A 26,512-nucleotide genomic window follows, 5' to 3' on the forward strand; every position below is an offset into this window, starting at 1 on the left:
CTCTGGCCTTTTCTGTACCGTTTACAGTATGGTCCTAAGTCTTTACTTACTCTAGATACTGGTTGGCTGTTTTGAGAGTACAGAATATGTGCTAATCTTCAAAACCGTCCAATTCGAGATTCCATTGTACCTTCTCTTAGATGACAGCTCGCAGCAATACCTCTGTGTTTTACTGGGTGGTTTTCAGAGTGGTATTGTAATTGAGCTTTGACAAAGGGTCAGTTAGACTCGAAACGTCAGCTCTTTTCTCTCCTTACAGATGCTGCCAGACCTGCTGAGATTTTCCAGCATTTTCTCTTTCGGTGTCAGATTCCAGCATCCGCAGTAGTTTGTTTTTATCATGGTATTGTAATTGTTCTCCTGAGAGCATCAGACTGGGTGTCCAGCCTGCAGAGCTGCCTGCCATCCATCCATCACAGTCCACTTCCCCTTCCATTTATCCATAATAGGTCATTGAGATGTACAGCCCAGAAACAGACCCGTCAGTCCACCTTGTCTATGCCAACCAGATATCCTAACCTAATCTAGCCCCATTTACCAGCATTTGGCCTGTTTCCCTCCAAACCCTTCCTATTCATATACCCATCCAGAAGCCTTTTAAATGTTGCAATTGTACCAGCCTCCACCACTTCCCCTGGCAGCTCATTCCATACATGTACCACCCTCTACGTGAAAATTTGCCCCTTGGGCCTCTGTTAAATCTTTCCCCTCTCACCTTAAACCTATGCCCTCTTGTTTTGGTCTCCCCTATCCAGGGAAAAAGACATTGGCTATTCACCCTATCCATGCCCCACATAATTTTATAAACCTCTGCAAGGTGACCCCTCAGCCTCCCATGCTCTAGTGAAAAATGGCCTAGCCTGTTCAGCGTCTCCTTATAAGTCAAACCCTCCAGTCCCAGTAAATGTTTTCTGCACTCCTTCAAGTTTAACACCAACTTTCCTTTGGCAGGGAAGCCAGAATTGTACGCAATTTTCCAAAAGTGGTCTCAGCATTGTCCCACACGGCTATAACATGACATCCCAACTCCCGTACTCAATGTTATGACCAATGAAGGCAAATGGTGCCAAACACCTTCTTCATCACCCTGTCTACCTGTGACTCCACTTTCAACGAACTACACATCTGCATGATGAATGCTGGGGCCTTAAGGAATGTAGAGAAACAGAGGGCTCTTGGAGTTCAGGTTGACAATTCTGTGAAAGTGGAGTCACAGGTAGACAGGCCAGTGAAGAAGGCTTTTGGCACACTGGCCTTCATCAGTCAGGGCATTGAGACACAATGTTAGGTGTAGACAGTGTAGATGATAGTATAAAATTAAAAGGGCATTGAATGTAGAAGTTGGGGAGTTATGGTGCAGCTGTACAGGACGTTGGTGAGGCCACACTTGGAGTATTGTGTTCAGTTTTTGTCACCTTGCTACAGGAAGGATGTTATTAAACTGGAAAGAGTGCAGAAGAAATTTACAAGGATGTTGCCAGGACTCAACAATCTGAGTTATAGGGAGAGGTTGGGCAAGCTAGGACTTTTTTCTTTCGAGCCTTGGAGTCTGAGGGGGAATTTTATAGAGGTGTATAAGATCATGGGAGGCATGGATAGGGTGAATGGACTCAGTCTTTCTCCCAGGGTTGGGCAATCGAGGGCTAGAGGGCATCAGTTTAAGGTGCGAGGGGAAAGAATAAAAGGGAACCTGAGGGGTAACCTTTTCAGACAGAGGGGGTTAGCATGTGAAATGAGCTGCCAGTGGAAGTGGTTGAGACAGGTATATTAACAACACTTAAAAGGCATTTGGACAAATACATGGATAGGAAAGACTTAGAAGGATATATGCCAAGTGTGGGGAAATGGGGTTAACATGGATGGGCCTTTTGGTCAGCATGGACCAGTCTGGGTCAAAGGGCCTGGCTCCATGCTGTAGGACACCATGACTGTATGCACCCCCAGGTCTCCTTATGCAGCAATTATCTCCACTATTATTAAACGTAGAAGTCCCGCCCTAGTTTGCCTCACCAAAATGCAACACCTCACATTTATTTAAATTAAAGCAACTGATGTAAGGTGGAGGAAGTAAGGATCTATCCAGCACAGCTTTAGAGGATCACAGGCTTGCTAGAAAGGAGCTCGGAAGTGGACTGAGGAGAGCCAGGTCGGGGCACGATAAAGGCTTGGCAGGAAGGACTATAGAGAACCCAAAGACATTTTACTCATACATAAGGAATAAGAGAATAATCAGGGAGAAGGTAGGGCCGATCAGGGATAGCGTAGGGAACTTGTGCATGGAGTCTGAGCAGATAGGGAAAGCCCTAAATGAGTTTTTTGCTTCAGTTTTCACTAAGGAAAGGGATCTTGTTGTGAATGAGAACTTTCAGGAGTTGGGGTATAAGCTTGAACAGATCATAATTGCTGAAGTTGATGTGCTGGAAATTTTGGCAAACATTAAGATTGATAAGTCCCCAGGGCCAGACCAGATTTATCCGAGGCTACTATGGGAAGTGAGAAAGGAGACTGCTAAGCTGCCAGTGAGGATCTTTGCTTCCTCACTCTCCACGTGAGTCGTACCGGAGGATTGGAGGGAGGCGAATGTTGTTCCTCTTTTCAAGAAGGGGAATTGGGAAATCCCTGGCAATTACAGACCAGTCATTCTTACGTCTGTAGTCAGAGAGGTTTTGGAAGAGTTCTGAGGGAAAGGATTTATGACTATTTGGAAAAGCATAGTGTGATTAAGGACAGTCAGCATGACTTTGTGAGGGGCAGGTCATGCCTCACAAATCCTATTGAGCTCTTTGAAGAGGTGAGGAGATAGGTCCATGAAGGTCGAGCAGTAGATGTGGTGTATTTGGACTTCAGCAAGGCACTTGATAAGGTTCCCCCTTGTAGGCTCATTCATAAAGTCTGGAGGGATGGGATACAGGGAGATTTGGCTATCTGGATTCAGAATTGGTTGGCTGATAGAAGGCAGAGGGTGGTTGTAGATGGAAAGTATTCTGCCTGGAGGTCAGTGTTGAGTGGGGTCCCACAGGGCTCTGTTCTTGGGGCTCTGCTCTTTGTAGTTTTTATAAATGACTTGAATGAGGCAGTTGATGGGTGGGTTAGTAAATTTGCTGATGACACAAAGGTTGGAGGTGTCGTTGATAGTTTTGAGGGCTATTGCAGACTGCAGCGTGACATAGGCAGGATGCAGAGCTGGGCTGAGAAATGGCAGATGGATTTCAACCTGGATAAATGCAAAGTGATGCATTTTAGAAGGTCGAACTGGAATGCTGAATATAGAATGAAAGATAGGATTCTTGGCAGTGTGGAGGAAAAGAGGGATCTGGGTGTGCAAGTACATAGAGCCTTCAAAGTTGCCACCCAAGTGGATAGGATTGTTAAGAAAGCATATGGTGTTTTGGCTTTCATTATTTGGGGATCGAGTTTAAGGGCCACGAGGTTTCGCTGCAGTTCTACAAGTCCCTGGTGAGACCACACTTGGAATATTGTGTCCAGTTCTGGTCGCTGTATTATAGGAAAGATGTGGAGGATTTGGAGAGGGTGTAAAGAAAGTTTACCAGGATGCTGCCTGGACTGGAGGGCTTGTCTTACGAAGAGAGGTTGACTAAGCTCGGACTTTTCTCTCTGGAGTGAAGGAGGAAGAGAGGCGACCTGATTTAGGTATACAAGATCATGAGAGGCATGGATAGAGTCAGTAGCCAGAGACTTTTCCCCAGGGCAGGATTGACTGGTACAAGGGGTCATAGTTTAAAGATATTAGGAGGAAGGGATAGAGGAGACGTCAGAGGTAAGTTCTTTATGTAAAGAGTTGTGAATGCATGGAATGCATTGCCAGCTGTGGTGGTGGAAGCAGAGTCATTAGGGACATTTAAGTGACTGCTGGACATGCACATGGACAGCAGTGAATTGAGGGGAGCATAGGTTAGGTTATTTAGTTTAGATTAGGAATAATCCTCGGCACAACATGTTCTGGAAGAGAATTCCAGAATTTTGACCCAGTAACCATGGAAGAACAAAAACAGAAATTGCTGGAAAAGTTCAGCAGGTCTGCCAGCATTGATTCCCGACAGTGTGGGAATATACCATTTGGCCAAACAACTCCACACCAACTCTCCGAAGAGTAACCCACCCATTCCCATTCCCCTATTCATCTAAATTTATCTCTGACTAATGCACCTAACCTACACATGCCTGAACACTACGGGCAATTTAGCTTGACCAATTCACCCCAACCTGCACATCTTTGGATTGTGGGAGGAAATCAGAGCACTCAGAGGAAAGCCACACAGACCCAGGGGAAGAATGTGCCAACTCCACACAGACAGTTGCCTGAGGCTGGAATCGAACCCAGGTCTCTGGTGCTGTGAGGTAGCACTGAGCCACTGTGGAAAAAAAATCAGTGTTAACATTTTGGGTCTAGTGACCCTTCCTCAGAACTAATGATAGTTGTTTTCTTATACAGAAGATAGGATGGGGAGGAAGGGGTATGGAGTGAATGATAGGTGGAGATAGAGCCCAAAGAAGAGAAAAGTCCAGTTGGACAGACAAACCAGTGGATAACAGTCAGCCTAGGAGAAGGAATAGCTGCTAATGGAGACTATCAGTGGATGACAATGGGTTGTGCGTAATAGTAGACCATGTGATAACACAGCTTGGTGTGTGGAGGTAAGGATAAGGACATGGGAGAAACTCAATCCCCAAAGTTGTTGACCTCAGTATTGAGTCCAGAGGGCTGGAGAGCTCCCAAGCAGAAAATGAGGTGTTGTTCTTCCAGCTTGCACTGAGCTTCACTGGAGCACTGCAGTGAGGCTGAGGCAGAGATCTTGGCCAGGGAATAAGATGGGGTGTTGAAGTGGTAGGCAACTGGGAGCTCAGGGTCTTTACTGCAGAGAGAACGTAGATGCTCTGCAAAGCGATCGCCCAACCTATGCTTTGGTTCCCCAGTTAGAGGACACCACATTGTGAACAACGAATGAAGCAGACTAGATTGTCTGAAGTGGAGGTAAAGTGTTCCTTCACCTGGAAGGTGTGTTTGCACCTTTAGTTAGTGAGGAGGGACGGAATAAATGTAGTAAAAGGAACTCCTGGCTCAGATGTAGGGTTCTCCACTGAGACATCTATATTTATTTGACACCAGATAATGCAAACCTTTTAGTCTGATCATCCATTAATGTTATTGTCTGCATGTTTTTTATTGCACAAACACAGGAATGTATTGCTATGGATCAGGCTAACATGTCCAGATATCTGGGAAACATGTAACCTTCATTTTCCTTATTAACTCGACCTGTGAAGAGACATTTGAGACGCGAACAGTGGGTTTGCCTCAGTCGTGGAAGATCTTGAGTCGGTTGAAAGCACAGGGCTATTACATAGGAAATGTGATTGGTTTAGAAGTGCATGGGATTTACTTAGTGCTGCAGGCAATCAGAACAAAATGGCATTCTCTATCTAATTTAGTAAATGGTGCATGTCAAAAGCATCCCATCGTATGTGGCATTTGGATGCCAAAGTAATGGTGAGTTTAATGGCCCTCACACTTATCAATGTGTAAATCATCCAACAATATAGCCCAAGGGACAGGTGCAACAAAAATTGCACTACAACGAGCCCATTGAAGATGGCCACTCCTCCTCAATCTCTCCATGCTTTCCTTTTATTGGTCAGAGTATTGAGTACAGGAGTTGGGAGGTCAAGTTGCGGCTGTACAGGACATTGGTTAGGCCACTGTTGGAATATTGTGTACAATTCTGGTCTCCTTCCTATTGGAAAGATGTTGTGAAACTTGAAAGGGTTCAGAAAAGATTGACAAAGATGTTGCCAGGGTTGGAGGATTTGAGCTACAGGGAGAGGCTGGACAGGCTGGGACTGTTTTCCCTGGAGTGTCGGAGGTTGAAGGGTGACCTTATAGAGGTTTATAAAATCACGAGGGGCATGGATAGGATAAATAGACAAAGTCTTTTCCCTGGGGTGGGGGAGTCCACAACTAGAGGGCATAGGTTTATGGTGAGAGGGGAAAGATATAAAGGAGACCTAAGGGGCAACCTTTTCACGCAGAGGGTGGTACGTGTGTTGAATGAGCTGCCAGAGGAAGTGGTGAGGGCTGGTACAATTGCAGCATTTAAAAGGCATTTGGATGGGTATATGAATAGGAAGGGTTTGGAGGGATATGGGCCAGGTGCTGGCAGGTAGGACTAGATTGGGGTGGGATATCTGGTCGGCATGGACGGGTTGGACCGAAGGATCTGTTTCCATGCTGTACATCTCTATGACTCTATGACTCTAAATGGTTTCATTTGCGCTCTAATTATATTATAACTGGTAATCAGGAAATAGAAGACTTATGAATGACTTACTGGCAAGAGGCTTCACAACAGTGGATGAGGATCAAGTGCCAGGATAAATAGGTAGATTGATAGATCAATAGAATTATCCCAAAATAAAGAATAAATTAGACAAACCAAAGGGAAGAACGTATCTGATTAAATATCAGTTTAAAAAAAACACATGGCAATGGAAAATCTAATCAAACAGAAAATGGATAAACCGCCAGGATTTATTGTTTCCACCTCTGGGTATTAAAAATAAGAAATGAAACTGATGATGTTTCAGTCATTTTCTTAAGGAATTGACCCTCTGGAAACAACCAATGTAAATCCAATATGTAACATGTGCTAGAGAGAGAGAGAAACAAGGAAATTATAGCTCCATTAATCTCACACATAGAAACGTTACTCAATCCTGTTTTTTGGGGGGTTTGAGTGGTCAAGCATTTGAGGGGATCAAATCAGAAAAACACAGGGTGGATTTACAACAGGTAAGCCATGCCAAACAAACCTAGTTGAGATCTCTTAAATGATAGATAAGGCAGTGGCAATTGATGTCATTTCTGTTGTCTTGGCAAACGTATTTCATATGTTTGCAGACAAGAAACAACCAATAAAAATGACAACTTATGGAGTTGGAAGCAAATGTTTGGGACTGGGTGACAGAGATTAAAGATTTTTTAAATATTTAGTCATGGGATGGGGGCATCACTGGCCAGGCCAGCATTTATTCCCAATTACTAATTGACCTTGAACTTGGTCAGCCATTTCAGTCACCCATATTGCTGGGGTCTAGAGGAACATATAGGCCAAACCAGATAACATTTCCTTCTCTGAAACTGGGTGCTAATTATGATACATGAGATAAGATGGAACGTACTTTGAGTGTAGAAGATTAGGAGGTGATCTAATTGATATGTTGCAGATATTTAAATGTTTTTAGCTAATCTTTCTTTTTTAGTGGGTGCGTCTAAAACAAGGAGGTTAAACCTTAATATTAGAATTGAGTCAGGGATGATATCATGAGATGCACAGGAGAGGTCATGCTGTAGTGGTTATGTGGCTGAATTCACAGTCCACAGGCCCAAACTACTGCTCGGGATACAAGAATTCAAATCCTTCAATGATGGAATTTGAATTTGATGAATAAACCTGGAATTGAAAGCTAGTTTCAGTCATAGCGCCATTGTGAGAACAAATGATTGTCAAATAAACCCATCGGGTTCACTAATCTCCTCCGAGGAAGGTAATCTGGGTTACGTCCTCCTTAATCCCAGCACGACCTACACCATTGGCCACTGGGTCATGTGAAGGTTCCAAGTTGTCCTTTAAATACCTGACCATTTGCCACTTCAAGGAAAATGAAATACCTTTTCTCTCTGGGTATTACTTTAAAGCAGGAAGATGTCACCGTATTCTAGCTCACTTCATTCAGGGTGGGCCCCTCTATTGTGTCTATTGGAATATAGATACTGACCTTAACCAGGCCTGTATTCTCCAATAAAGTGAGAGGTGTTCACACTGTAGCATACAACATTATTATAGGGCAAGGCTGGATTGGTATTCTCCTGAATCTGGGGGTGTAGAATCGAAGGACAAAGCCTCAACTATGAGATCAACCATGAAGAAGTGAGATGAGGAGCAATGTCTTCACTTGGAGGGTGGTGAATCTTTGGAATTCTCTACCCGGAGAGCTGAGGATACTCACTCCCTGAATATGTTCAAAGCAGAGTTCAATAGATATCTAGAGATTAAAGACATCAGGTTGATGAGTGTTGGAAGTTGAGGTAGATCGATCATGATCTAGTTGAATGATGGGACTGCAGCTGAGGGGCTGATTGACCCGTCTTCAATGTTCCTAAACCTGAGGCCCAGAATCAAATCCATTGCATTTGACATTGGGACTCTGTTGGAGAGTAAAGCAGGGAGCCAGAATCTGTACTTCAGTCCTGTCTTGCTAGCAGAAACCTAGTAAAGGCTGCAGACTCCATTTGGAAGGGAAAATACAAGCAACTCAGAAAGCCTGCACTGTCAGCTTTTCACCCTGCCACACATTCTTACAGAATGTAAAATAGGCTGACCAGCAGAACAAGAGACGGACGTATCAACTAGCTCATCTGCTGTTAAAACTTTGGATGGTAACTTTTAGTTTGGGTTCAGTCAATCCATCATAATAACAACTGTCGGTGGGTTTAATACTACTCCACCTTTGCCTGGTTTGGGGGCAGTAGGTGCCAGGCTGACCAGGTGAGAAGCTCAAGAATCAAACCCCTGTTGGGCAGGGGCTTGCTTGTTCAAAGGCACTCAGTGCCCAACTGAGGGAACTAAGCATCAGGAAAATGCGGGTCGGGTGTGTGCCTGAGAGTCAGCCCTTGCTTGCCTCTTGCTGCTGACCCCAGCCTCCCTCACAACCTCCACCCCACCTAAGGCCTGGTCCCTTGGTGGTCCGGGGCCTTAGATGTACACCTTACTTCTGGGTGGTGGTACCAGCAATGAGAAGCTGCCAGCTTCTGACTGACCAGCAACCCGTGGCAGGCAGGATCTGTAGCCAAGGCTCTGGGTTTTGGGCAAGGCCTACGATGGCCCAGTTAACTGTCCGATTGATAGTTCATGTGGCTGGCCTTCTGAAAGGCCCTGGCTGGTTTACCAGCCGTAGGTAAGATCCCTATCATCTAGAATAAATATTGTCCTATATTAATATGTCCTTAACATATGCCCACAGCTTTATGGTGCTGAGGGTCTTATGGCTGAAGATTCTATTCTGCTCATTGGTGAGATGGCTACCCTTGTCTCCTCATTGGCCTACAATGGTTTCCACTGTAAGGATTAGCAAGGCCTAATACTGAGGAGATACTGAAGTAGCATCTGTTATAGTGATATCATATCAACTTGTGACCAGAAGAGCTTTGGATCTTAAGGGATAAAGACTAAATATCCAGGTCCTCTTCATAGTCTCTGTAACAATCACATCAGAGTAACTGATCCTTGGCTGCCAACATGCATACATCTTGATCAATGCAAGACCCTCTTCGTGCTACACCGAGTGTGTTATTTTCTGTTTTTCACTGGGTCTCTATATCATCTGTTCCTATTGCCCCTCCTCTGCTTCTTTCAACAGTAGATTTTAAAAAAATACATTTTCCAACATCTCTCTGGCTCTGAAGAAGAGGCATACTGGACTTGAAACATATACACTATTTCTCTCTGCACAGGTGCTGCCAGACCTGCTGAGTTTCTCCAGCCTCCTCTGTGATGATTCAGTGTTATGTTTCTCTCTGTTACACTAGATTAATCAGCTCCTGCAGATTACTGCAGTTAAAGAGAATGGTGACGGCAAACTCCTGTGGCTGGCTCCTGCATGACTCTCAGGATTGCTGCAACTTCTTTATTGACAATATTTTAGATCATCCTTTTCTCCATGGGTCCCTCTCACACTTGGACAGACTCTTCCATCCCTTCAACATAGTTTCCTGCACAAAACTGCTAATTTTAATCAACCCTGCTCAGAATTGGAGTGTGTGGAACTTGAACCTGTGCCTCCCAGACCTAGAGTAGGGACACTACCACTAGGCTAAGTTATATTGGGATATCCATCACCATCTCATTATCGCATCCCTACTGCATTCATCTCTCTTAGCAGGCAAACCTTTTGTTAAAATAGCTAAAAGAGGACGTTGTTGCAAATATCACATAACCAATTTCCATGTGATAAAGGATGGGAGGTGCCTCAAGGCAGAGTCTTCCCCACTTCAGGTTATTCTATTACAATGAGGGATGTGTATTGAAACGTTATCACTAACATTTCGCTGGTATTTCTAGCTGTTTGAGATTGCCATTCCTCTGACCAATATACCGGAGCTCTTGACTGTCAGAATTGCAAACCACACGTCTTGCAAATGCATCTCCAGTCGACATGCCTACTCCATTATTCGAAGATCAATCCTCACACATGAAGACTACAGGTAAATGAAAATCCCTCTCACAGTGACACCTCTGATTAAATCACCAATGTGCAATGAAACCAAATACCATTCTGATGTTATATTCTTTACTTTATTTGAAAATAAACAAAATATGCGTCACAAAGGGTGGTTAAGAAGGCATTTAGCACGTTAACCATCACTGCTCAGACTTTTGAGGAGAGGGGTTGGGATGTCATGTTGAGGTTTACAGGACATTGCTGAGGTCTCTTCTGGAGCACTGTGTGCAGTTCTGGTCAACTTGTTATAGGAAGGATATTATCAAATTGGAGAGGTTTCAAAAGATATTTATCAGTATGTTACCAGGAATGGAGGGTTTGAGTTATAAGGAAAGGTTGGATAGGCTGTGATATTTTTCACTAGAGAATAAGAGTTCGAGGGGTGACCTTATAGAGGTTTACAAAACCATGAGGGGCGAAGATAAGGTGAATGGCACATGCCTTTCCCTGAGAGTGGGGGAGTTCAAAACTGGGGAGCATATTTTTAATGTGAGAGGAGAAAGATTTACAAAAGGCGTGAGGGGTAAATCTTTAAAGAAAGTATTGTTCATGTGTGGAATGAGCTTCCACAGGAATGGTAGATGCAGGTGCAGTTACAACATTTAAATGATATTTAGATAAGTACATGAATGAAAAAAAAATGTTTGGAGGGATATAGAACAAGCACAGGCAGGTGGGGAAGTTTAGTCTAGGATTATGGTCAGCATGGACTGGTTGGACCCAGGGTTGTCTGACTCTATGAACCTGTTTTGAAAATGATAGAATGCAGGTTCCCCATGTAGACCCAGACAATGGCAAAATCCCAGTCTGAGCTAGGCTTTTCAGGGGAGGTGCTGAGCTCAGATTGGAGGCTAGCCCGATAAGTTTCGAGGGGAACAAGCAAAATGAAGAGCAGCTCACAGCTTTTGTACACAGTTTCCATGGTCAGAATCAGCAATATGTGGAGCATGGCCAAGACACTAAGAGGACAATACACCAGGTTATTACCAGCATGTAGCTTCACTTGTGTAATTCTCACTTGATGATGGTGTGACCGAAAGCGTAAACTTTCAAAACTGTTACAGGGAATGCTGTAAATGCTGAGTGGGTCAGGCCAGCATCTCTGGAGAGAAAGACAGAATTAACATTCCAGGATGGTGTCATCACAGAGTCCACAAAGGTGGTGGTTTAAGACATTCAGTACTTTGTTAATTATTGTAAAAATATAATTTATTCATAGCATTCATAAAAAATCATTAAGTACATTCAGAGATACCAAAGCAGTTTTGTACAGTCTTTGCACATAAGAAACAAACAAACAAACATTGTGATTTGACATTCCCTGCAGTAGCATTTCTTACTCATTCAGGACACTATTTAGTTAAATTCGAGGCACCAAGAGGGGCTGACAACTGAACTCATGATACTTTTGCAAGAAACAGTTTAGACAGTGGTCTTTCCTCACTGCGTCTTGGCTTTACTGTATCCTTCAGCACACAGTCCTGGATCTTGGAATGTGCCAGCCTGCAACACTTGCTCAAGGTCAACTCCTTGCCCTGGAAGACCAACAAGTTTCAGGCAGACCAAAGAGCATCTTTCACCAGTTAATGGTCCTCCATGCGCAGTCAATGTTTGTCTCAGTGTACACCCCAGGGAACAGACCATACAGCACAAAATCCTACTTCATTGTCCTGCTCAGGACAAACCTCAACGAAAACCACTGCCTCTTTCTCCAGACCTCCTTCGCAAAGGCACGTTCCAGCAGGAGATGTGTGACAGTCTCTAGCCCCCTGCAGCTGCTTTGAGGACAGCATACGGTAGCGCACAGAGACTAGGCATGTATGAAAGATCTGACAGGCAGTGCCCTTCTCAACACTAGCCAAGCGATGTCTTGGTGCTTGTTGGAAAGTTCCAGTGATGAGGCATTCTGTCGAACGACTTTGACAGACTGCTCAGGGAACCATGCGACAGGATTCACCATCTCCTTTTCCTGCAGGGTCTCAAGGACACTACATGCTGACCACTTCTTGATGGACTTGTGGTCAAAGGTGATTTTCTTTGCAAATTTCTCCACAAAGGACAGGTGATACAGAATAGTCCAATTACTTGGAGTGTTCCACGGCAACAAGGCCAGGCCCACTTTTTGTTACACCAGGGACAGGTAGAACCTCAGTACACAGTGACACTCAGAGATGCCCACCTTTAAGTTTAGGTGGCTTGGTTTTTGAGCCACACATTGGTGTAGCCAGTCTCAAGCTGCTATTTCAGCTGTGAAGGGGTACTGTGCTATCAGAGGTGTTGCCTTCCAGATAAGACACAGGCTTTCCAAATAGAGGATGCAAAAAGATGGTTCTGCACTTTGAAGGTGGGGGAGAGATTTTTTAGCTGTGTTATTGGACCATACTCCCCACTGGAGAGAATGTCACCCTGCCTCCATTGACCATAGGGGGCCTGAAGAATTTCCCAGCGGCCTTTTCATTGTCCTCACTTTCGTCCAATCATACATGGGACGAATGAATCCTTTTGGCCAATCCTGAGGCTGGTGGAAGGAGGTCATGGGCAGGTCACCCTTTGACAATGAAGGGTTGAGGCCCTTTTTACATACTGAGCATTCCCATCCCCCACACAAGGTGATGCTCCCTGTCCACTGGGCTCCCCATCAAGGTATTACCCTTCTCTCTACCTACCCAAAGCCCTCACTTCCCCACCTGATCCCATTGCAAGGGTCTCCTCCTTTCATCTAATCCTTGATCTGGGAACTGCTTGCAGTTCCTAACTTGCCACTTATGCTGTCAATGCCACTGAGATGACATAGATGCTAGCCATTCTCAACTGGTCAATCAGATTGGCCGACAGCTCATACAGCCGATATCCTCCCAAGTGAGAGGTGGAACTCCCATCTCAAGTCATAGTCGTACAGCAAAGACACAGGCCTTTTCATCCGACTTGTCCATGCCAACCAGGTATCCTAAACTAAATTGGTCCCATACCTCCCTAAATCTTTCCTATCCAGATATCTGTTCAAACGTCTTTTAAAAGTTGTAACAGCACCTGCAACTACTCTTCCTCTGGCAGCTCATTCCATAAGTGCACCGCATATCCCTTTGAAATCCTTCCCCTCTCACCTTACACCAATGCACTCTCGCTTTGGACTTTCCTACGCTGGAGAAGATCATGGCTATTTCCCTTATCCATGCCTCTCATGATTTTATAAACCCTTAGCCTCCTATCCTGCAGAGCAAAAAAAAACCTCCCAGTTTATCCAGCCTCAAATTATCACTCAAACCCTCCAGTCCTTGTAATTTTTTTCTGTACCCTTTCTCGTTTAACAGCATCCTTCCTATAGCAGGGCAACCAGACAGTAATCTAAAAGTGGCCTCACCAATGTTGTGTACAACCACAACAATATCGTGTACAACCCAACCCTGTGCTCCTTGAGTGATAACAGACCTTGCATTTGGAAAATTGTACCTCTTGACCCAACATCCAAAACACCAGAGTGAAAGACAGGAAGAACATGTACATACACTGTGCCTCTTTAAACTCAACAAAATAGCTGATAGTCACATCTTAGGACAATGCTTTGACCAATCACAGTCAACTTTGCTGGTTTAACACGTAAACAAAGTTTAGCAGTTAACTGTCAGTCATCAATCTAATCCTATGGCAATGCCTTTATCAATCAGAATCCACTTGTCAACCAATCAGCATCTCCTTCTCATTCCGTGTGACAAAATATTGTTCCCTTTTAGGTTGGTAATTCTTGTGAATTATCCAAATGAGTGCAAGAGAAAAAGCTTTAACAAAATGTGTTTTTCAACAGCTAAAGTCCACATCCACACTAGTAAATGACAGATTTATTATTTAATCAAAACACTTCTGTACCTGAACCATAACTGAGCTCCCATTCTTGCCTACAAAGTAATAGTGACTCAGTCAGGAAACAGGTGACTGGTATTGTAAAGAAGCTACAAGCATTTTGAACGTGCCATATTAGTGAGGAATACTTCCCTGTTGTCCTGGAATGCAAAGTAGCAGCAGCGGAGACAGCAAGGTTGTGAACCAGTTGAGAAAAATTGCCAACGTGTGCAGCAATTCTGAGGGATTGAACAAAAAGAATCCTTTTTGAATCATTGTTCATGCATCGAAAGCTACTTTTAAGTTTGCTGAGGTTAGTGTGAATGTTCCTTTTTTTGTAAGGGGACAATACAGTGAATAGGACACTGCTTGTTTTAATTTAATTGTGGTAGAGATTAGAATTCAGTGACAGGGACAAGGACTAACAGTCTGTTCCTGTTACTTCCAGTTGTCTGTATGATGAGAATCACTGCTCCAGGGGCCTGGTATGGGATAAAGAGAAATGCCACTGTGTGACCTCCCCCGTTCAGAGAGAAGATGGTGACAAAACTCGCTATTTCAATTATTTTGTACTTTTCCAATCAAATCGGTCTGCGTTGCAACTCTCAAATGCTTCTCTTTTCTGTCCAGAACTCTCTCCCATTGCAGAGCTGGCCATCTGTGGGCCTTATATGGAGTTCAACGAGGAACTGTGTGAGTGCGTATGTAGGAACATGGAAAGTCACGAAACATGCTCGCAGAAACAGAAAGCGTTTGATCCAGATTCCTGCAGGTAGGATCACTGAGTTGACATGAGAGCTATCAAGTAAGAGAAGCAAATGGTCTCTATATCGGCAAAGGCCATTTGAAAAGATTTACAAGCATGTTGCCGGGATTGGAGGATTCAAGCTAAAGGGAGAGGCTAAATAGGCTGGGTCCTTTTTAATTTGAGTACTGGAGGCTGAGCAGCAACTTTAAAGAGGTTCATAAAATCAGTAAGACCACGCATAGAGTGACGAACCAAGGCCTTTTTCCTAGGGTGGGGGAGCCTAAACTCGAGGGCATAAGTGAAAGTGAGAGGGCAAAGATTTAAAAAGGACGTGAGGGGTAACTTTTTCATGTAGTGGTGCACGTATGGAATGGGCTGCCAGAGGAAATGATGGAGGTGGGTACAAAGATACACTTAAAAGGCATCTGGATGGCTATACGGATAGGAAGAATTTAGAGGGATAAGTGTCAAATGCTGGCAAATGGGACTAGGTCAGATTGGGATGTGTGGTCAGTGCTGTCGAGTTGGACCAAAGGGTCTGTGTCTGTGATGTATGACTCTATGAGCCTATTCTCTGGTTTAGCTCATTGAGCTGGGTTGCATATAGCTTGGAGTTCCAAAGACCATGGGAGGCTATGGTTCCCCTAGACCCTAAATGAAAATTACATCAGTAACTTTCTGAGCAAGTGTATTCTTCTTGTGACACAACCTCAGCCTTTGTTATCACTCTCCTGCAGGCTTTGGTTAAAAAACATTGGCTAAATTTCTTTTCAGACAAACCAGGAATCTCACAGAAAAGTGATGAGCAACCTGCAGCCAATGTCATCCAGTGATAGCGATACGACAGAATTGGAAAGAGATTGCATTTCAATAAAAACATGCAGAACTTTCCAAAACATTTTTGAATTTGGCAAAGAGTTGTCATTGGCCGAGTGAGGGGGGGGGGGGGGGGGGGGGGTACATCCTTATCTGTAACATTTCTACTTCAAGTTGTACAATTCCACTTGTCTTTTCACTTGTTTCCCTGTCTTTGTATTGCACAGAGATTGTTAGAAAACCTTGTTTAAACCCCAGAAGCCACCACACCAATCCTCCCCGATAGCAATCAGGAATGGGGTTCTGAGTATAACCGTAATTGTACCAAACCGTGCAGAGGTCAGCCATGTCCAGCAAAGTATCACAGCACCAGGGGCCCAGGTTCAATTCCAGCCTCGGGCAACTGTCTGTGTGGAGTTTGCACATTCTCCCCACGTCTGTGTGGGTTTCCTCCAGGTGCTCCGATTTCCTCCTACGGTCCAAAGATGTGGTTAGGTGAATTGACCGTGCCAAACTGCTCAGTGTTTCAGAGTTGTGTTGGTCAGGTACGTTAGTCAGTGGTAAATGTAGAGTAATAGGGTTGTGGAATGAGCCTGGGTGGTTTACTCTTTGGAGCGTCAGTGTGGCCTAATGGCCTGTTTAGGGATTCTATGATTTCTATGATAATTCAGATCCGAATTGAGAAAGGCAATGACAGTTTGGCTTGTCCACATGTTAGAAAGGAAATGGGTAGCATCCTATTCTCTGGATCACCAGCTTCTAGTTCGAGTCCCTGATGGTTATGGAAGGTACCTATCTAATGTGGCCCAATGGGTTGGTTACCAGCCTATAAACCTTCCAAATTAGCCTGACAGCTGGCAGTAAGAGTGAATGCTTTCCCATTCTATTCCTGAACCCCTGCTCCGGTTTCTCCCCTGCCTCCTCTGTCTGAGCTCATCTACGATGAGACACCTTCTGCTCCCTTGACCCCAATTCCACTAAAATGCTGACTATCCTAAGTCCTCTCCTGGTGCCCAGGTTAGCCAGCAATTGAAAAGGCAAGAGCAAGTCACTGCAGTATTTTAATCAATCTAATTGAAGTTCAATGCTTGGAAATGATGACAGGACTGATTCCTTAGGTCATTAAAGTTAAAAATCACACAACACCAGGTCATAGTCTGACAGGTTTTTAGAATAGAATCCCTACAGTGTGGAAACAGGCCCTATGTCCAAAGATTTATTTAGAAGCACTAGCTTTCGAAGCATTGCTCTGTCATCAGCACTCCGAAAGCTAGTGCTTCCAAATAAACCTGTTGGACTATAGCCTGGTGCCTTGTGATTTTTAACTTTGTCCACCCCAGTCCAATACCGGCACCTTCATACCGTTAAGATCATCAAGACAGTGCAGTACTTCTTTAAATGTGTGGCACTTTGGGCAGTAAGTTTTAGCATTGGCCCATGGTACAACTTAGTGTAGAATCAGGAGGTCAACTCCCTTGGAGGTTCAGGGTTTGTTAATGTCTGTGGGACTCCCACTGCAGTTTGACAACTTCTGACAACTTCTGACTGAACAACTGGCTGCAGTTGTCAGCAGGTAAGAGCCATCACATGGGGCTGTTGTAGGGCCAGCTCAGCGTTGGGAAATGCAAAGCTGCTGTTTAACATAAAGCCAGAAGGCATTGCCAGTGCTTCAACATTGATAAAAAGGAACATAGAGTCATACAGCATAGAAACAGACAATTCATCCACGCTGACCGTGCTCCCAAACTAAACTCGTCCCACCTGCCTGCATTTGGCCCATATCCCTCCTAACTTTCCCTGTTCATGAACATATCTAAATGAACACTGTAATGATACCTACAACCACCACTTTCTCTGGCAGTTCATTCCACACACAAACCACTCGCTATGTAAAAAAGTTGCCTTCGTGTCCTTTTAAAATCTTTCTCCTCTCACCTTAAAAATATGCCCCTTACTTTTGAACTCCCCCCATCCTAGGGAAATGACCTTTGTCATTCACCTTATCTATGCCCCACTTGGTTTTATAAACCTCAATAAGGTCAACCCAACGCCCTAAGTTTCAGTGTAAAAAGACCTAGCCTTTCCAGTTTAGTTTTACGTTTCAAACCTCCATTCCTTTCTGAACCCTCTCCAGTTTAATAGTGTGCAAGCCCATCCTCTCCAGTTAAATTTATTTTTCAAGTTAAATACAAAGTCTTTGAAATTCCAACTGACACATTTCATGTAAGATTTTACGTAATGTTATTTTCTTTTAAAGAGTATTTTCATTTAAAAGCCTTATCCTCTAACAACTGCCTGAGTAGCACAGAAATATTCATAAAAATATATATGCTCACTCATTCTCTCCCGTAATGTTTGCATTGAGTGACCATCAGTTGGGGATTTTGACCTGCTTTTCAACTGATTAGCTTCTTTCTCCTTGGAGTATCTTGCCTAAGTCACTCCATCCATACAAGCTGCCCTCTACCAACAATGCACAGAGTCAGCAGTGTATACCCATCCACAAGATGCATAAGGACATCTCACCAAGTTTCCTTTGACAGCATCTTCTAAACAAGTGCTTCACCATTTGGAAGGACAAAGGAAGCAGAAACTGGCCTCACCACCCCTATTGTGTGTATTAACAGTTAAGGCTATTTCTGATCGCTTCCTTGTATCCTCCTGCAACCCCACCCCTTTCTGTGTCCTCCCTTGGGGATAAAAAGAAACATTTCACAAATTACTTACAGCTGACTAACCTGCGGTCCTTCATTTTCCACATTTCTGCATTGATTTGCTCAAACGCATCCCACTGAGTCACAGTGCCTCTCCCCTCCTCCTTTCCTGTAACAATAAGTGCAAGGAGCTGGTGGTTATCTGTAATCCTTCCTCTATCCAAATGGGATTAAACTTGCTTTGGTGTTTTCCCATCCTGTGTCTGAGCTCATCAGAAATTCCAGTTTCTCTCCTGCCTCCTCTCAAGCTCTGTCTGTATTCACCATATCTATGAGACACCTTCTGCTCCCTTGACCTCAATTCCACCAAACTGCTGAATTTCCCATGTCCCTTCCTGGTGACTAGGTCAGCCAGAATTGTGAATACTTCAGCTAATAGCAACTCCTCCTGCTTCAAATCTTCAGTTGTTACCTCTCTTCTAAAAAAAACAAAGCCCTGGATATTGTATCCATCTTCAAACTTCCTTTTCTCTCCAAAATCCCTGTGTTCAAATGTGTTGTCACCGCCCCCCCCAAATCCATGCCTGTCTTTGCCAGAACTTTATGTTTGAATTCTTGCATTCAGATCCTTGTCATAATGCCAATACAACTCTTATCATTGTCACAAATGACATCCTGCTTGGGTTTTCCCTTCTTGACCTATCTGCAAACTTTGTCACAGTGACCACAACTTCCTCCTCCAATCCCTCTCCACTGTTGTCCACCTGGTTGGCATTGGTCTTACTTGCTTCCACTATTATCCATCTCACAATAGCCAGAAATCCACCTCAAATGTCTTCTCTCCTTGCTCCAGCACTGTTTTAGAGGTGTCCCGCAAGCATCTGTCTTTAGCTCCTTCCTATTCCTCATTCATATTCTGTTCCTCAGTTAATTTAATCCAGACACACAGACTGACAACACCCAGCTCAACATCATCACCATCTCCCTCAACCCTCCAAGTCTTTGTCAGATTACGTATTCATTACTGGATGAGCAGAAATGCCTTCCATAGTGGCACAGTGGTTAGCACTGCTGCCTCACAGTGCTAGACACTTGGGTTCAATTCCCACCTCAGGCGACTGACTGTGTGGAGTTTGGACATTCTGCGTGGGTTTCCTCCCACAGTCCAAAAATGACCAGGTTAGGTGAATTGACCATGCTAAATTGCCTGTAGTACTAGGTGTAGGGGAATGGGTGTGGGTCGGTGTGGATTTGTTGGGCTGAAGGGCCTGTTTCCACACTGTAAGTAATCCAAATGTGGGAAGTCTGAAAAAATTTTATTGTCTTTGGTCTCCACAACAACCTCCTTTCTCTGGCCTAAACCTAATTCCACCTCTGTATCGTTATTTATGTCTGCTCCTGCCTCAAATCATCTACTATTAAAACCTTTCTCCATGCGTTTGTTATCTCTAGTTTTGATACTCACAGTCCTGCCTAATCTCCCATGTTGTACCCTCTGTAAACTTGAGATCATCCAAACTTCTGATGCCCATGTTCAAACTGCCCATTCAGCCTGCATGTTTGCTTATCTACATCCTAGGTGACTGTTGTTCCTCATTCTTCTCAATTTACCTTGCTGAGTGTTCTGAAGAGTCATCAATGGACTCAAAATGTTAACTGTTTCTTGCTCCAAAGCTGCTGCCGACCTGCTGAGTTTCTCCAGCACTTTGTTTTTATTTTCTGTTCGAGATTGGTTCCTTGTCAAGCAACAACTTAATTTTACAATTCTCAACCCTATTTTCAAATTTCTCTGTGCCGTTGTATTTTCTTATCCAACGCACAACCCTCTGAGATTTCTAGGAGAAAATGAAGACTGCAGATGCTGGAGATCAGAGTGGAGAGTGTGGCGCTGGAAAAGCACAGCACGTCAGGCAGCATCCGAGGGGCAGGAGAGTCTACGTTTTGGGCAAAAGCCCTTCTGAGATTTCTGATATTGGCCTTTTGCACGTCTTTGATTTCAATTGCTGCACCACTGGTTTCAATATCCCAAGCTTAGTGATTCCCTCCTTACATCTCAATGTTCCAACCCCTCTACTGCCCTTTTAAACTCTCTTCAAAACCCATGTCCTTGATTAAGCCATTAATCATCAGCCCTAATATCTCTTTATGTGCTTTGATGCTACATTTTGTTTCATTAGGTTCTTGCCAAGTGCATTTGGATGTTGATTAATGAACTATAATAAATGTTATTGTGCCCATCTTCATAAGGTTATTAGGAAGAGGTCTTATCTCCTTGGGCACTAATTAATTTTTAAATTGCTAATTGATTGACAGCATTTTTAAGCTACTCTTTATTCCTGTTACAGTTGTGTGGATAGACCTGCCTGTATTTACCACAGTAGATCCTGTGCTGCGGGGAAGGTCTTCAATGATAAGCATTGCCAATGTGTGTGGAAGAATAAACATTGATATAATACACTGACGGAAGGTGACTGAAAATCATGGATTTTGACTTTTATTATTAAAGTGTTAGTTCTACATTTCTGGCTTTGTTCTAATTTATACAGTATAATGAAGTAAAATATTAAACCACTTAGCAGTAATGGATGTCTTATGTCCATAATTTCTAGAATATGAGAAGCATACTATGTATATATGATTAGTTAAAAATCTCTCAACACTAGACATAGTCCAGCAGGTTTATTTGGAAGCACTAGCTTTCGGAGAACTGCTTCTTCATCAAGTGGTTGTCACCTGACGAAGGAGCAGCGCTCTGAAAGCTAGTGCTTTCAAATAAACCTGTTAGACTATAACCTGGGGTTGTGTGATTTTTAACTTTGTACACCCCAGTCCAACACCGGCACCTCCAAATCATACATATAATTGGCATCTGTACAAATTGACTTGTTGAATTACTGGTCAAAATGCACAACATATAGCAATGTCTTAACACTCAATGTTACTTCTCTCTTCTATATATGTTCCACATTTATTTTCCTCTTCCACCAACTCCTGTGCCCAAACCATTCTGATTCCCAGCCAGTCCAATCATAACTTGTTCCTCTGGCATTACCATTCTAAGAAGAGGCATTCATTGTCCTGCTGTTACTTCTTGCTCTTAATGTAAAGAAAAAGGCCAAAGGTCATTAGGCTAAACAGGTAGCCTAGGTTATTAATAACCGACCCCACTCTTGGGTTAAAATGCCAAAAAATTGTAAAGTAAGACAGGTCTATGAAATGGAAGTGTATTCTGTAAAGGATTGCTTGTGACATTTGATTTCACAGGACTAACATGTCTCAAATCATAATCTGATCTAAAATGATTGACAGCAATGTTCGAGCAAGTTGGACTACTGATCAATACGTGGGAATATGAGGTTGCTGCAATTACTGAGACATGGTTGAAAGACAGGACGAACAACTCAACATTCCAGGATTGGAAGCAGGAGTGTGGAATGTCAGAGGGTGGAAACTTTGCATTATTGATAAAGGAAATTGTCACTGCTGTAATGAGGAAGAAATGTTAGCTGAGAAATAAAAAACTGCAATTAGTTTGCGGGGATTATACTACAGGCTTCCCAATAGACAGTGGGAGATGGAGGAGGAGATATTTATGCAAATCACTGAAAGATGTAAGAGAGATGTATAGTGATAAGGAATTTCAACTTTGTTAACACTAATGAAGACTGCCCTACTATGAAAGGATGTGGAATTTGTAAAGCATAGCTACAAGAGATGGGAGCAGTGCCAGATCTAGGGTATGAAGCTGGTCAGAGCTGAAAATGTGTTGCTGGAAAAGCGCAGCAGGTCAAGCAGCATCCAAGGAACAGGAAATTCAATGTTTCGGGCATAAGCCCTTCATCAGGAATGAGGAAAGTGTGTCCAGCAGGCTAAGATAAAAGGTAGGGAGGAGGGACTTGGGGGAGGGGCGATGGAGATGTGATAGGTGGAAGGAGGTCAAGGTGAGGGTGATAGGCCGGAGTGGGGTGGGGGCGGAGAGGTCAGGAAGAAGATTGCAGGTTAGGAAGGCGGTGCTGAGTTCGAGGGATTCGACTGAGACAAGGTGGGGGGAGGGGAATTGAGGAAACTGGAGAAACCTGGCTTCATCCCTTCTGGTTGGAGGGTTCCCAGGCGGAAGATGAGGCGCTCTTCCTCCAACCGTCGTGTTGTTATGGTCTGGCAATGGAGGAGTCCAAGGACCTGCATGTCCTTGGTGGAGTGGGAGGGGGAGTTAAAGTGTTGAGCCACGGGGTGGTTGGGTTGGTTGGTCCGGGTGTCCCACAGGTGTTCTCTGAAACGTTCCGCAAGTAAGCGGCCTGTCTCCCCAATATAGAGGAGGCCACATCGGGTGCAGCGGATGCAATAGATGATGTGTGTGGAGGTGCAGGTGAATTTGTGGCGGATATGGAAGGATCCCTTGGGGCCTTGGAGAGAAGTGAGGGGGGGAGGTGTGGGCGCAAGTTTTGCATTTCTTACGGTTCCAGGGGAAGGTGCCGGGAGTGGAGGTTGGGTTGGTGGGGGGCGTGGACCTGACGGGGGAGTCACAGAGGGAGTGGTCTTTTCGGAACGCTGATAGGGGAGGTGAGGGAAATATATCCCTGGTGGTGGGGTCCGTTTGGAAGTGGCGGAAATGACGGCGGATGATACACTGTATATGGAGGTCGGTGGGATGGTAGGTGAGAACCAGTGGGGTTCCGTCCTGGTGGCGGTTGGAGGGGCGGGGCTCAATGGCGGAGGAGCGGGTCCTATGAAGCTGGTGAAGTGCCTGAAGTTTCAGTGGGTAGGCATTTTGGAGACTGTGACCATAATTCTGTAAGTTTCAAAGTCTTTTTAGAAAGAGATAAGGGTATTGCAGAAATGTCTAAATTGGGGAAAGGTCAATATCAATTTCATCAAACAAGATTTGACAAACATCGACTAGCAGTTAAGTCTACATTTGGAAAGTGGGAGTCTTTTATAAATAGTATACTTAGAATTCAGGGCTAGCATGTTCCTTCAAGAATGAAGGGCAAATGTGGTAAGTCCAGAGAGCCTGGGTATCCAGGGATATCAAGAGTTTGATAAAGAAATAGAATGAAGCATATGTCAGGAACAGTGCATTAAAAAAACAAGACATGCCCTTGAAAAGTATACAGTGGAGGGCAGTACTTAGAAAATAAATGAGAGGGGCTGAGGGGGGCACAAAATATGGGATCAAAGAAAATCCAAGGCACTTTGTAAGTGCATTAAGAAGGTTATTAGGGAAAGAGTGGGGTCTGTTAGAGATCAAAGGGGCAACCTGTGCTTAGAGCCAGAGCTCATGAGTGTAGTGTTAATTGAATACTTCCCATCTGTATTCACAATGGAGGAGGACACTGCAGCCAGAGATTTCAGGTGGGATGGTTAGGTTTGTGTACATGTTCAGATTAATAAGGAGAAAATATTAGATATTTTAGTAGCCATAAAAAAAGAATAAAACCCCAGGGCCTGATGAAATTCATCCCACGCTGCTATAGGAGGCAAGGTAGAAACTTGCCACAGGTAATGGACTAAATGACTGAGGATAGCTAACGTGGTTCCGTTGTTCAAAAGGTGCAGCAGGGATAGGCTAGGTAATTACGGACCAGTTAATCTGACCTCAATAGCGGAAACTACTAGAAAACATTCTGAGGGACAGGATTATTCAACACTTGGAAAAGCAAGTGTTGATCACGGATAGTCAGCACTGATTTGTTCAAGGGAGATCTTGTTGACTAATTTAATTTTGAGTTTTTATTTGTATTACCAAATATACTTATGAGGTTTACATGGATTTCTTCAGTTATGAGGAGAGACCGGGTAGGCTTTTCCTTGGAACAGAGGAGATTGAGAAGGGATTTGATTGAGATATAAAAATTATGAGAGGTCAAGACAGGGTAGATCATGAGAATCTCTTCACCATTACAAATATGTCTAAGACCAGAGGACACAAGTTTAAGGACAGGAGTAAGTGGTTTTGAATTCTGATTAAATTTTTTTCAGAGGGCTGTAGAGGAATATAACAAACTGCTTGAGAGGATGGTGGAGGCAGGTACTCTAGCAACATTTAAGAACCATCTGGATGAGCACTTAAAATGCTAAGGCATAGTAGGTTATGACCAAGTGCAGGTAAATGGGATTAGTATTTGTTGGTTGGCACAGACACAGTAGGCCAAAGGACCTACTTATGTGCTGTATGATTCTATTGTTTCACTTTAAAGACCAAAAATAACTGCACAGTGTTGTTGTATGATAGGTCAACATTGGCACAAAATGCTGCTAATTGTAGGGCCTTATGTACAAAATACCAGTTAGGTCAGGCAAATTAATATTACTAGCATGGTTATGATAATCCTTTGCGCATCTCCAATTTTACTCACACTACTAATGGTGGCTATGCCTACAGTTGCGAGGACCCAATGCCTCAGATTTCCTTCCCTCTCTCCTCCTTTAAGGCTACCATTCAAACCCACCTATGTCTAATTTTCAGTTATCTGTACGAATACCTCTGTACATGGATTGATGAAGTTTTTGTTTTGCAATGCTCCTGTGAAGTTCCTTGGAATGCTTCATTACATTCTGGGTGCAATATAAATACAAATTATCCCTGTTGGCAGTTCAATGTCTGGAAACACAGACAAAGCAGTGAGACCTGTTACTGACATATCCAGCATTTGGACCCTTATAGAATGCTTGGTACACCTCCTATGACTTGGATAGGCATAAGTGCAATAAATGCTTCTAGCTGCTTGAGCTCGAGGTTTCTGAACTTCCAGAGGGGCTGGAGTCACAGCACGATATGGGAAAGGCTGTAAATTACTTAAGAGTTCACATTCCAGTGGATGAGCACAGGTGAACAAAGGGGGTGGACAACAAAGAGGGTAGAACGAAGTAGGCAGTCATCTTCCAAGAATAGTCATCTAAAACTGGATTTATGGTAGTATCTTGGTGTAGAAAAGCAATCTACAGTGCATCCATGGCACCATGGAGTATTTGTAGATGCGCATGCAATACTGCAGTTATGGTGGTCCAATAGTCAGATGTTTCTACAACTGTCAATGTGAATCATAGTGTGTTACAAAATAAAGGACATTACTGTGAGGACGCAGAATACACTGCAGAGAACTAGGGCAACCTGAAGTCTTAATCCAAGTGGAAAACAACGGCGCAAGAGGGGGGAACGCTTAAGGTTTCAGCTGTTGGGAAAACTAAATAGCAGAATCTCAAAAGTGACTCTTAGTATGACACTCCTATTGGTGTGTAGGACCAGTAAAATCAGAGTTGTTAGTTGTGTGGCTGGAAAAATTCCCTGGGCATCAAGATCAACATTAAGCAGAACAACTGATAAAAGATGAATGGAGGGCAGATCAAATGACAGCATTTGGAGACCACAAGCTGGAACAAAACTCACTGACGTCTGGTTCACACAATAAGAATGAGCCAAACCTGCATTGCCAACATTACGTGAAGCATTAAATAAAAGTCTGTACAAATGGGAGGGTTGGCAGTGATTCAGCGATGTGGGGTAAGTGGTGACTTTTTTTGTTGGGGTGAGGGACAGAACAAGCGGATGATCAGGGTGAAGATGGTGAGGGGAAAGAGGACAACGGAAGGGGGGGAAGAGGAGGACGATGGGGTGGGGTGAAGAGGAGGATGGGAGGGAAGAGAAGGATGACGGGGGGGGAAGAGGAGGACGGAGGGGGAGAGGACGGAGGGGAGAAGAGGAGGACGAGGGGGAAGAGGAGGACGGGGGGGGAAGAGGAGGACGGGGGGGAAGAGGAGGACGGGGGGGAGAGGACGGAGGGGAGAAGAGGAGGACGGAGGGGGGAAGAGGAGGACGGGGGGGGGGAAGAGGAGGACGGGGGGGGGGAAGAGGAGGACGGGGGGGGGAAGAGGAGGACGGGGGGGGGGAAGAGGAGGACGGGGGGGGGGGAAGAGGAGGACGGGGGGGGGGAAGAGGAGGACGGGGGGGGGGGGAAGAGGAGGACGGGGGGGGGAAGAGGAGGACGGGGGGGGGAAGAGGAGGACGGGGGGGGGAAGAGGAGGACGGGGGGGGGGAAGAGGAGGACGGGGGGGAAGAGGAGGACGGGGGGGAAGAGGAGGACGGGGGGAAGAGGAGGACGGGGGGGGAAGAGGAGGACGGGGGGGGAAGAGGAGGACGGGGGAGGAGAGGAGGACGGGGGAG

The 26,512-nt window shown here is 44.4% G+C and overlaps 1 protein-coding gene across 1 annotated transcript in view; it reads left to right on the forward strand.

The window, feature by feature from the left end:
* vegfd (vascular endothelial growth factor D) overlaps positions 1-20,870 on the forward strand; it is a 32,209-nt gene extending 11,339 nt beyond the window's left edge. Inside the window, exons 4-7 of the mRNA XM_060832901.1 lie at positions 10,137-10,279; positions 14,582-14,673; positions 14,764-14,905; positions 20,697-20,870. Of these exons, the coding sequence (XP_060688884.1) occupies positions 10,137-10,279; positions 14,582-14,673; positions 14,764-14,905; positions 20,697-20,799 (480 nt within the window). The 3' untranslated portion in view covers positions 20,800-20,870. The remainder of the gene's footprint in view (positions 1-10,136; positions 10,280-14,581; positions 14,674-14,763; positions 14,906-20,696) is intronic.
* Positions 20,871-26,512: the final 5,642 nt, after the last annotated feature.

The sequence above is a fragment of the Hemiscyllium ocellatum genome, chromosome 12, assembly GCF_020745735.1.
Source record: "Hemiscyllium ocellatum isolate sHemOce1 chromosome 12, sHemOce1.pat.X.cur, whole genome shotgun sequence".
Lineage (NCBI taxonomy): Eukaryota > Metazoa > Chordata > Chondrichthyes > Orectolobiformes > Hemiscylliidae > Hemiscyllium > Hemiscyllium ocellatum.